A 12,661-nucleotide genomic window follows, 5' to 3' on the forward strand; every position below is an offset into this window, starting at 1 on the left:
TGTACAAATATGCTTTACACAATTGATGTGTGTATGGATTGGGATAACAGTTGTATGAGCCCCTAATAAAATGTTTAAAAAAAAAAAAGAAAATCAATTGTTGGGCCACATTGAGTTCATTTTGAAATTAAATCTCAGAGTATAGCTAGGCATTTGTTGTTTTTATTTTCATTTTTAATTTCAAGTTATTCTGTGGGTGATTCCTTGTGGTAAACTTCAGTCCATCTTACACTTTAGAGATGACTTTTCTAGCATGTTGAGGAAGACCCTGTGGTATATTTAGGAAGTAGCCTTTGTTATCAAAATGCTTATATGGTTAGCTGCCATTTTCTATTATGTTATGCCCTATAATGACTATAGGCATTAATTTACTTAGTGTGGTTTTAGCCATGTTTTCTCAGCTACAGGGTTGTTGCCATTTTAGGCTTTGTTGTTAACGAACAAAGATGTCACTTTGAGGGCTAAATTGCGCCTGACCCAAGCCAGGGTGTTTCTTCTTTTTTTTGGTCTCTGTTTTCTTTTCTTTTTAAACTTTGAAATGTTAATTTGGTGAAGGTTTGCAGAGGAGGTTATTTTTCCATTCCATAAGTCTTATGCATTTTTCTTGTTACTGAAGCAACCCCCACAATGTAACATCACTTAAGACCCACTTCTCTGTTTCCTCTTTCCGTTCCTTCTGCTTCCCTAACCCTTCTGAACTTACACTTTGGGTTGTTAACTGCAAGGTCAATGTTTCAAACGTACCAGTCACTCTTTGGGAGAAAAATGAGCTTTTTTCCTTTAAAAATCCACAGCTTCTGGGACCCACAGGGGCAAAATTTCCACAGGGTTTTCCTGACTCAAAATCTCAGTGGCAGTGAGCTCGGTTTGAATTATAGACCTGCCTATTTTTTGTCTGAATATTGAGCCATGGGGATAAATTTATTTTCAGATCTGAAGGGTGACTAAGGGCTGAGTCTCTAGCATTGCACTGGTCTGTATGACCAATAGCTCAGTTCCATCTACTGAACTCCGACTCATAGCGACCCTCTAGCACAGAGCAGAATTGCCCTTGTACAGGCCTCTAAGAGTACAGCTCTTCATGGAACCAGAAGGCTTCTTACTCCATGGAGCAGTTGGTAGTTTCAAACTGCTGGTCCCAAGTTTAGCAGCCCAACAGAGAACCTACTATTCCTCAAGTGCTCAATATCTGAAAAATTGGTCTGATCTTGTTTATGATTTTGAATTTTGTTCCACATTTTTCTTTCACTTTATGTAGGGCCGTCTATTGTGATCCTTCTCCGAGCAGTTGGAAGTGGTAGCGGGTCACCATCCACGTCTTCTGGTCTCAGGGTCATGGAGACTGATGTTCTCTTGGTCTTTTAGACTAATTATTTCCACGTGTCTTTTAATTTCTTCACTGTTTGCTTCACATGGGGAGAGACCAATAGTTACACCATAGATGATTTCTCATACTTTTTCAAAAAAATAGTTAATACAATTCAGTTATTCATTCATATTAAGATTTGTGTAATCATCACTAAGTTTCAGAACATTTTCTTTCTTCTCGAACTCATTAGATCCCCATTTCCCCCTACTCTGCCCTGGGCAATTATCAATCCATTCACTGTTTTCTATAGATCTACCTATAGATCTTTTTACATTTTAAAAATTGCCTCTTGTGCACATGAACGTTGGACAGTGAAAAACACAAGTTTTTACATTTTTACATTTTAAAAATTGCCTCTTGTGCACATGAACGTTGGACAGTGAAAAACACAAGTTACGAAAGAATGGATGCATTTGAATTACAGGAATGGAGAAGAGTATTGATAATACCATGACTGCCAGAAGAACAAACAAACTAGTCTAGGAGAAAGTATAGCTAGATTTTTAATAAAAAAATTTAAAAAGAAGGTGAATTCCAGAACACTTTGTAGTTATCATGTGGAACCTGTTCAAACAGTTTAAAATCAGGAAAAAATATGTCTTTTTACTTTTACTATGCTTATTCAATCGATATGCTGAACATATAATTTTAAGCATCTGGACACTATGAAGACTGTAATGTAAGGATTAGAGAAAAATTCATTAACAACCTGTATCATGCAGATGACGACAACCTTGTTTGTTGAAAGCAAAGAAATTAAAAAAAAAATTTTTTTTTTTAAAAAGCAGGAATGATGGGACTTGGATATGTAATCAGGAGAGACCAGTTCCTGTTAAAGGACATCATAGTTGGTAGAGGGTCAGTGGAAAAAAAAACTATTCAAGGAGATAGATTGACATAGTGGCTGCAACAATGGACTCAAAATAGCAGCAATTGTAAGAAAGGCACAGAACTGGATATTTGACTGTTATACCAAGGTCACTATATCAACAGCACCTAACAATACACTTGTTGAGATGTGTATTGTACAATGCTTACCTGTATCCATGACACTTCCCATTAGTTGCCAATAGCAACTGTGTCTTTGAGTCACTTTCTACTCTTAGTGAACCTGTAGGACAAAAGGATCCCATTGGCTTTCTTAGGCTGAAAATCTTTTAAATAGATTGTTATTTTTCTTCTCATCTGTGGCTTCTTGAGTGTCATTCGCCATGATGAATGACACAGTGTCTGCACCAGGAGGTTCATGACCAACTGACTACTTCAGCGGAAACAAATGGTCATTGATGTCCTTTACCCTGGGAAAGTGACAGTGCAGAAGAAATTTGTGAAAAACTAGCCAAAATGTACAAGACCACACCAGATGTCCCTTTTGTATTTGAATTTAGAACCCATTTTGGTGGTGGCAAGACTACTGGGTGGGTTTGAACTTCAGTTCCATCAAATGTTCTATACAATTAGGGTTTGTGCCACAGTGGTTAACCAGTAGGTTAGCAGTTTAACATGCCAATGGCTGTGTGGGAGAAAGTTGCAGCAGCTTATCTCTGAAAGATAACAGGCCTTGAAAACATAATGGGGCAGTTTTAGTCTTTTATGCAGGATTGCTATGAGTCAGACTTGGCTTGATGGCAAATGTTTGTTTTCTGGAGCAATTGCTTGATCTTTCCATTCCTTTGCGGAAACTTTGCCACCAGGTGATATGTTCCAGTCTCTTCCAATTTTCGTTTCTATCTATGTCCATACATCAAAACAGGAATGGTCCCTACTAGCTAAAAATACTACATTATCCTTATTAGTTGTAGAAATCAGTGCACATGTCTGGTCATTTTGTTTTCCCATTGTTTGCTGGATGCTTCAGACTTTTAGGAGATCTCTATATTTTGGGGATGAGAAGAAGTTGATAAAATTGCAGCAGCTGCTGGTTTGGTGCAAGATTATTGACCATTAACCTTGGAAAGGATATATTGTGTGGTTATTCTTTTTTAGTGTTGTGAATACATACTTATTAGAATATTTGCCTGATTTACTCTTTCAAGATAATTATTTTAGAAAAGCTTGTAAAACTATGCCCCCAATTTAATTGCAAACTTGCTGTCAGAATTTTATGGTTTTATGAATTATTTGATATGATATTATAGTCAATCAGGATTTCAAAATATTTTTAGAGATTTTAGTACTATTTTAAAGATACTTCTGAGATTTGCTTTGTTCTTTAACCTAACTTGGCTAACTAATTTTTGGGGGTTTTGTTTTATTCTAGTGAATTAGTGCCATCTTATGATTCAGCTACTTTTGTTTTAGAGAATTTCAGGTAAGCCTTTTTGAAATGATTGTTTTTTTGTGTATGCAGAAGGGAGTGATTCCTGGGTAGGATAGGATCTAGTGAATGATTTCATTTATTATTAGAAGAAACTAATTTCCTATTAGAAACACAAGACATTTGTCTGGCGTGTGGTTTATCTTTAGTATTGATTACTTCCTTGATTGGACTAAAGGAACCATTTTAAAGAAGAAGACCCTATAGGTCTTTGCTAGACTGAGGAAAGGGAGCAGGATGGCAGAAGGTCTCTGAGCTTTCCTACCGCCCCTCAGAAATAGTCTAGGAAAAGCTCCACGAGGACCCTTTCATCTGTGCTCACAGTATGAGTGCATGAGTGACCGTTATTGAAAGAAATTTGTGAGTTTTGTATATGTATTTAAATTTTATAAGCCTTTACTAGATTTTTTTCTCTAAGATTATCAGCAACATCTTAAATCACAAAGGCCCTAAGGACTAGCGTGGAAATGACCATTAGAAATTAGAAATACAGGGTCTTGCCTTGGAAAGAGAAATTCTAAATAGGTGAAACCAATTATCCAAACAAAAGCAAACTGCCAGAACCTGCACATTCCTTGATTTTTTTTTCCCTTATGAGTTAATTTTGTATTTAAAATACCATTCTTAAGATTTCCCCAACATTACTTAGGCTTATCATATATTCTTCTTGCTTTTCCGTATTACAAAAGGATAAGTATAGTTCAGTGTCTTAGGAAGTAACATACTGTGTGCGTCTGTGTAGTTGAATGACTGGTGAAGCAATAACTAAACTCAGGAGACTCTTGTTTCCTTTTCCCTTAATTGTGCCAATTTTGAGGTGTTTGTGTCCCCTTCACCCTGAAACCTGAAAGGTATTGCTGAATCTTTCAGTGTCATTAAATTTGCCTATTTCAGAATGTTAAGTATTTCTAAACATACACAGTGGAGCCTTGAATTGTTCTGTCACCATCAGTTACTTGTCAGGTATAACGTATAACAATAAATATGTGTAAGTGTATAATGTAAGTTAAGTGGTGGGTTTCGGTTTTTCTCTTTCCATTGTATAGTTTTGCTCTTGGGATTTGATTGGTTCTCTTTGTCTTTAGCACTTTGCGCCAGAGAGCAGATCCTGTTTACAGTCCACCTCTCCAAGTGTCAGGACTTTGCTGGAGATTAAAAGTTTACCCAGTAAGTTTTTCATATGTCAAGTTTGTAAACCAGGATCTTAATTTCTGGGTTCTGTAGCACAAAAGTTCACTTTTGAGTGGTATGATAACAGTTTTATGTTTTGTTTTCAAATAGGTATGTTACTACATCTACAGAAAAAAAATAAACTAAATATGAATAGTATGAGCCCTACATCTCATTGAATTTTATTTTTGAATTTTAGAATTAAAAGGAATAATTAAAATTATTATTAACAATAAAAATACATAGATACAGAAAGCTATCTAAAACCAATGTATGTTGACTGCATATTCATTGTGCATTTCCTAATGTTTATTTTACCTATGTCTTTCCTGAAAATTGGCCTTTTTGAACAAGTGGCATGATGTGATATGGATTAGATGCCTATGGTAAAAATATAAGCATGTTAGGTTGCCCCACTTTATGTGATATTAGCAGATATTGATGTTCAATGCTTAGATCTGTTAATTTCTTGGGAATTGTATCATAGGGGTAATTACCTTTTTGTCAATTCCTTTTCAATTATTAGTTGGAATACTTTTATAAGGAGATATTTTTTTTCACCTATTATTTGTTCAAATAGGAGAGGCAGAATAAACGCATGAGTTTTTTTTTGCCAGATTTTCTTACTAATCTCTGAAGGTAAACAGATTTTAAATATATGTATATATACATATATATTTTTATGAGTCTGTAGATTTATATATATTTAATTGTATGTAGGAACCCTTCTGCCATGACTCTAGTAGACATTTTTAGCTTTCTTACTCTCTCTGACAAGATGGTGGGGAGGGGCCCATCTTGCACATTTCCCAAGTTTGAAACCACCAGCCAGCTCTGTGGGAGAAAATCTGCTCCCAGTTGTACCCTGTCTATAGGGTTGCTATGAGTCAGCACATACTCGATGGCAGTGAGTTTAGTTTAGGGTTTTTTTTTTTTTGGTAGGGATGTTACTCTGCATTCCTCTTTTCCTTTTTTTAAATTGTAGTAAATGTGTATATAACAAAACATTTCCCATTTCAGCATTCTTCGTATGTACAGTTCAGTCACATTAACTAATGTTTACCTGTATGTTACTGACTGTGCTACAACATTCAACTGTGTGGATCATCAAAAACAATGATAACATCGTAAAGCAGGGAAATTCCAGAATACATAATTTTGCTCATTTGGAATCTGGACAGAGACCAAGAGACAGTTGTTCAAACAGAACAAGGGAATAGGTTTGAAATCAGAAAGGGCATTATGCATCAGGGTTGTACATATTCCATCTACATACTGAGAACATCATCAGAGAAACTAGACTATGTTGAGAACAATTCAGCGTCAGGACTTAGGAAAGCTCATTAGTAGAATCTGTGATGTTCAGATGAAAGTGAAGAAAAGACTTGAAGCATATCCTGATGAAGATCAGAGTAGTCTTCCGTATGAATTACATCTCAACATAAATTAAACAAAAATTCTGGCGTTGAGAGCAGTAAGCAACAGCATGATAAATGGAGAAATAATGAAATTGTTAAAGATTGCATTTACTTTCATCTATAGCCAGTGCTTATGGAAGCGGCAGTCAAGAAATCAAATGATGTATTGCATTGGACAGATTTGTGTTGTGATCTCCTTAGAGCAGTGGTTCTCAACCTTCCTGGTGTTACCACCCTTTCTTATAGTTCCTCATGTTCTAGTGACCACCCTCCCCCCAATGATAAAATTATTTTTGTTGCTACTTCATAATTGTAATTTTGCTACTGTTAAGAGTTAGGTGTGAAGGCTGAGCATGTTAGTGGGACAAGAGGAAAGTAAAAGGAAATAGAGGAAAGAGCTAGGAGGCAAAGGGCATTTATAGAGGTCTAAATAAAGGCATGTACATATGTAAATATAGTTATATATGAGGATGGGAAAATAGATATATGTGCATGTATTTATAGGGTTAGTCTTAAGGTAACAGATGGACATTGGGCCTCCACTCAAGTACTCCCTCAATGCAAGAATACTTTGTTCTGTGAAACTGGCATTCCATGATGCTCACCTTCCCGACATGATTGCTGAAGACAAAGCTGGTGCACAAGCAAATGTGGTGAAGAAAGCTGATGGTGCCTGGCTATCAAAAGATATAGCGTCTAGGGCAGGCATCCTCAAACTGTGGCCTGCGGGCCACATGTGGCCCGCTGAGGCTATTTATCTGGCTTGCCTAGTGTTTTTTCCCCATTTGTTTTTTTCCTTCAAAAAAAGATATGTGCGGTGTGCAAAAGGAAGGATTTGTATTGTAGTTTTTTTTTAATCTATAGGCCAGTCCTCCAATGGGTCTGAGGGACCGTGAATTGGCTCCCTGTTTAAAAAGTTTGAGGATCCCCTGGTCTAGGGTCTTAAACACGTTAAGGTAAACAAGCGGCTACCTATCTGAGAAGCAACAAAGCCCACATGGAAGAAGCACACAAGGCTGTGTGATCACAAGGTGTCAAAGGGATGAGGTTATCAGGCATCAAAGAACAAAAAATCCTATCATTGTGAATGAGGGGGAGTGCGGCGTGGGGACCCAAAACCCATCTGTTGGCAACTGGACTTCCCTTTGCAGAGGGGTCATGAGGAGAAGACCCTCGGTGCGGTGCAGCAACGATGAACCTTACAACTCTCCTCTAATTCCTAAATGCTCCCCCCACCCCCAGCCCCCACTATCAATGATCCCAATTCTACCTTACAAATCTGGCTAGACCAGAGGATGTACACTGGTACAGATAGGAACTGGAAACACAGGGAATCCAGGACAGATGATCCCTTCAGGACCAGTGCTGAGTGTGGTGATACCAAGAGGGTGGACGGAGGGTGAGGTGGAAAGGGGGAATCCATTACAAGGATCTACATGTAACATCCTTCCTGGGGGATGGACAACAGAAAAGTGGGTGAAGGGAGATGTTGGACAGTGTAAGATATGACAAAATAATAATTTCTAAATTATCAAGGGTTCATGAGGCAGGGGGGAGCAGGGAGTGAGGAGGAAAATACGCTGATATCAAGTGCTCAAGCAGAAAGCAAATGCTTTAAGAATGATGATGGTAACAAATGTGCAAATGTGCTTGACATAATGGATTATGACGAGTTGTACAAGCCCCCAATAAAATGATTTTTTTTTAAAACAGTAATTTTGGTGACTGGCAGTTGTGTTATTTTGTGATTGCCACGACAATTTCTTCATCACCCTAAAACAAAGTTCTTTTGCTTCCTTTGTAGTCAGTCTCTCCTCTATTTTGCCTCTTTGTCCCTTTGGTGCCACTGATGTGTCTGTCTTCAGGATACTTTACTTCTTCTAGAATTTCTTAAAAGTGTGATCATTACAGTATAGTCCTTTATGTTTTTTTTTTACTTGATGTTTCATTAATGTGTTAGCATTTATTAAGTCACTATTCGACATCAGTCATTGAAGAAAGCTGCCTCTGGCCCATTTGGAGCAAAGTGAACTAGAAATGAAGTAATTAAGTACTATATTGCAGTCATCTCAGTAGACCTCGAATAGAATAATAGTGTACTGACTTCAGTGGTCACAATCTGTTAAGGGAACAAATATTAAATAAGTGGTTATAATTGAGATGATTTAAAAATAAGTATGAGTAGAGAGAGTGCTGTGGAAATTGGAAGAAGAGTAATTGTTTTTTTTTAAACAGTAATTGTAAATTCTGCAGTAGGGGTTTAAACTTCTTTTTAATCCCAAGAAAGAATCTTACATGTAATCTTAAAAGTTAAACAGAAAGTGATACTTAATTGCATTCACCAGCAAGCTTTAACTTTATCTTTCTTACTCTTTTTTGTTTTTGGTCTTACCTTATTTTTTCTCTCACTGATATTTAGTGAAACCAGTATTTATTAGCATGCTTCCTTTGTGCTTTTCTCTTTTCTCAAAGGTAGTTTGTAAGAGTTTTGTGTGTGTTAAAACTGTTAGCCCTTTTCCTAGTCATTGGTAGCTTATGTTTTTACTTTTAATATATAAAAGTTCAAAATTATTAGCATCTTTGGTCTTTTAATATCTTTTATTGCTTTTTAAGCTTAGATGTTATTCTTGATTTATAGTTCAAGTCTGAATCTATTTTTGTTTGTTTTATTGTGGGTTTGTTTTTGCATTTAACTTTTTATTGATCTCAAATATGTATTTATGTACCTCTTATTTTACAGGATGGAAATGGAGTTGTTCGTGGCTACTACTTATCTGTCTTTTTGGAACTCTCAGCTGGCCTGCCTGAGACATCCAAGTAAGATATGTAATTAAATTCATAAGAGTCCATTGATTATTTTTGTCATTGCTGTGTTGTTATGTCTGTTTTAATGTTCCTTTCTATAAATCTCTAGTGTGATGGCATAGAGTAGTGTGGGTTATATAGATATTTTCTGATATAGAAATAACTTGAGATATTTCAAATTTTTAAATTAATTGACTTTAAAATAATACTAAGCCTTTTCAATAATTGTACAAACACCCTTTGTAATGAAACTATATTTGAGAAGGGAATATTTCAGGTTATTTGAGGATGGCAGTGAGCTTTTGTTTTTGTTTTAAATTTAAGCAGGGAGTAGGACTTTCCCAAAGGAGGTGGTGCAGATGATCAAGCACTGGGCTACTACTAACTGAAAGGTTGGTAGTTTGAACTCAACATCAGAAGAACTGCTTCGTGATCTGCTTTTGAGAGATCACAGCCTTGAAAACCCTATGGGTGGCAGTTCTGTTCTGAAAAACATGGATTTGCCATGAGCTAGAATCACTGTGATGATAACTGGTAAATAAGATTGTATGTTTGATAGTTAATTCTGTTCAACCAAAAATTTTAGTCGGAATATTCAAATTTAAGGTTTTAGTTTTAGAAAATTGGCGTTGAGGTGCCATGTGAGTAATGTAACATGGATTAATTTTCATATATAATAGCAACACAGATAGTATATCTCTATCATAGTCTTATAGCTGAGGAAGGTAAAAAAATGATCTTTATTCTTCAACATTGTATTCCTTCTCTTCCCAAACAGCTTCTTTTTTCAGAAACTTTTCTATTTAAGCTTTTACATGTACTTGATCCTCAGTGTACTTAAGCACATATATTAATGATTTTTTAACCAAAGTTCTCAGGATTCTTGACTGTTGCTCTAATTATTTGTCTTTAAGTTATGTAGTGTCATTTTGAGCAGAAATCTTATTTTGTGACAATTTATATTTGTGTGAAAAATGAAATGTTATTTCTCTGAAAATTTCCCCCAAGTTTTGGACTTTAGAGTAACTACTTCAATGAAAGATACTTATTGCTTTTTAACCTCAAAAACATTGTATCCTTAGTAAGTAAACAAACCTAACACAGTTCAGAAATACCTAAAACTTTAGAACTGTGCCCGATCTGGGTCTGGCATTAGATACGCTCTAGTAGTAACAGTACAGTAGTAGTGGCCAGATCTTGGCTTCTAAACACCATATTTCCAGTCAAATGAGCCAAGCCATTTTGGAGCCATGATTAAACCTCGAGCATCTAGTGGTATCAGAAAAGCAGGGAAATGCACAAAAAGAAAGAGAAAAGAATAAGATCATAGTGATAAATATAACTGACTGAATAAACAAGGAGAGTGGACAACTCTCTTTGTAGAAGAAATCCAGTTAATTAATGACAAGTCAAAACTGAAAAATTGCCAGCTGATGGGATTAAAATAAGGAGCCATGACAACTGAATGCAAGGGAGGAATATCCTAGATTGGATCTTGAAGTTGAAAAGGGACATTAATGGAAAATGGGTAAAATCTGAAGAAAGGCTACAGTTTAGTTAATAACTTTATGCCACTGTCAGTCTTACTGTTTTGACAATTTTATGTTCATTTAAGATGTTAAGATGAGAAGGTTGGGAAAGGCTATGTTACAACTTTGTGTTGCCTTTGCAACTCTTTTGTAAGTCTTAAGTTATTTCAACATAAAAAGCTAAACACATGGTGGCCTGCTCGGGGAAGCAGTGGAGTCCAGCCTGGCAGCCATGGACTAGGAGGCCAGTGGCCTCCTAGAGATCAATGAGACCCTGGTGACCCAGCAGCATGCGGTGTACATCTACGACGGCAAGGAAAAGTAGAGTAGTGGATGTTTCTGGAAGGAGTTCAGAACCCCTAATTACACTGGAGATGGAGCAAAAAAAAACTGGGTCCGGCCATGGCTGCCTTTTTGCTAGGAGAATCCCGTGGCTGTAAACCAAGCCCAGCTCAGCGGGAGCTTTAGGTGGGCCCTTCTGGGAGCCCATATAGATGATAAAATCCAACCCTGGGGAAGGAAGAAGTTAAAAGTTGACGCTGGGACGCTTCTCCTTAGTACACATTGACTGATTTGGAGAGATCAGAAAAATCATGAATGCTATATGGCCATTCCTCTTTGTCGGTTTGTGTTCATTGAAGAACAGGCAGCTGGAATTGGGAAAAGTGCCAAAATAGTGGTTCATCTTCACCCAGCTCCACCTAACCAAGAACATGGCCCATTCCAGAGCTGTAAGAATTTCTACATCAAATTCTCCTTCAAAGAACATGGCCAGATTGAGTTTTACAGGTGCTTCTCGGAGGAAATGACCCAGAGAAGATGGGAGAATATGCCGGTTTCCCAGTCATTACAAACAGAGGGTCCCAGCCAGGGAGAATAAGGGCTGTAGGAATTAGAGGCATTGAAAGAAAACTGAAAGAAAAGGAAAAGAAACAGACGAAACCGTTTCTGAAGGCTTTGAAGACTTCGGCAAGCTCATGATCAAGGCAAAGGAAATGGTGGAGTTATCAAAATCAATTGCTAATAAAATTAAAGACAAACAAGGGGACATCACAGAAGATGAGACCATCTCGTTGAACTCCTACTTGTTGAGCATGGGAATAGCTAACCCAGTGACCAGAGAAAACTACAGCTCAGGCACACAGTACCACATGGAGCTGGCCAAACAGCTGGTCGGAATATTGCAGGTGCCTTTAAAGCAGTGATTCTCAACCTGTGAGTCGCGACCATTTTGGGGGGGTCGAACAACCCTTTCACAGGGGTCATCAGATTCATAACAGTAGCAAAATTACAGTTATGAAGTAGCAACAAAAATAATTTTATGGTTGGGGGGTCACCACAACATGAGGAACTGCATTACAGGGTCACAGCATTAGGTAGGTTGAGAACCACTGCTTTAGAGGAATGAGGGGGCATAATGTCACTGACAGAGGTGAACTGTCTAGTAAACCACACTCAAGGGAAGGAGTTGCTGTCACCTGAAGATTTGGTGAATGCCTACAAAATGCTGGATGCCCTGAAATTACCTCTCAGACTCTGTCTTTGATGATTGAGCTTCCGTTGCGCAAGGAAGAGGAAATGGTGGTCTCAGCCCTAGAGGTGGTTTCAGAAAAGGGATCCATAACGTCGGAAGAGTTTGCAAAGCTTGTGGGGATGTCTGTCCTTGTTGCCAGAGAAAGATTGCTTCTTGCTGAGAAGATGGGCCACCTTGTCCAAGACAACTCTGGAAGGGTTGCAGGTTTATCCCAGTTTATGACCCAGGGCTAAGGGTTTTTGTATTTGGAATAGCTCTCATCCACAGACTTGTGCCACAGGCAGGTTGTGCATGGTGTTGAACTTAGAGCTAAACCTTGAGAAACCAAGAATCCACGGGGCTTTTGTCATTTAATATAAAACTCTTAATTCCTTTCTAAATATTATGGTCCAGGAAGCTTACTAAGAATAACTTACAGGAAAACAGAGATAAATGGAATACCAAGGTAAATTTGAAACCATGTTGTGGAGGACCAATATTGAAATTGTAATTTGGTGGGTTATAACTTGATATAACCCC

General features: G+C 37.4%; 1 protein-coding gene and 1 pseudogene across 4 annotated transcripts in view; both read left to right on the forward strand.

The window, feature by feature from the left end:
- TRIM37 (tripartite motif containing 37) overlaps window positions 1-12,661 on the forward strand; it is a 124,495-nt gene that overhangs the window by 43,145 nt on the left and 68,689 nt on the right. For all 4 annotated transcript variants that reach the window (XM_004707015.2, XM_045299755.1, XM_045299757.1 and 1 more), the window contains exons 10-12: window positions 3,630-3,680; window positions 4,772-4,853; window positions 9,015-9,091. In XM_004707015.2, coding sequence (XP_004707072.2) covers window positions 3,630-3,680; window positions 4,772-4,853; window positions 9,015-9,091 — 210 coding nt within the window. The remainder of the gene's footprint in view (window positions 1-3,629; window positions 3,681-4,771; window positions 4,854-9,014; window positions 9,092-12,661) is intronic.
- LOC105979018 lies at window positions 11,198-12,375 on the forward strand (annotated as a pseudogene).

This window comes from Echinops telfairi, unplaced genomic scaffold (genome assembly GCF_000313985.2).
Source record: "Echinops telfairi isolate 266 unplaced genomic scaffold, ASM31398v2 ScPeMD7_7458;HRSCAF=8496, whole genome shotgun sequence".
In the NCBI taxonomy this organism is placed as follows: domain Eukaryota; kingdom Metazoa; phylum Chordata; class Mammalia; order Afrosoricida; family Tenrecidae; genus Echinops; species Echinops telfairi.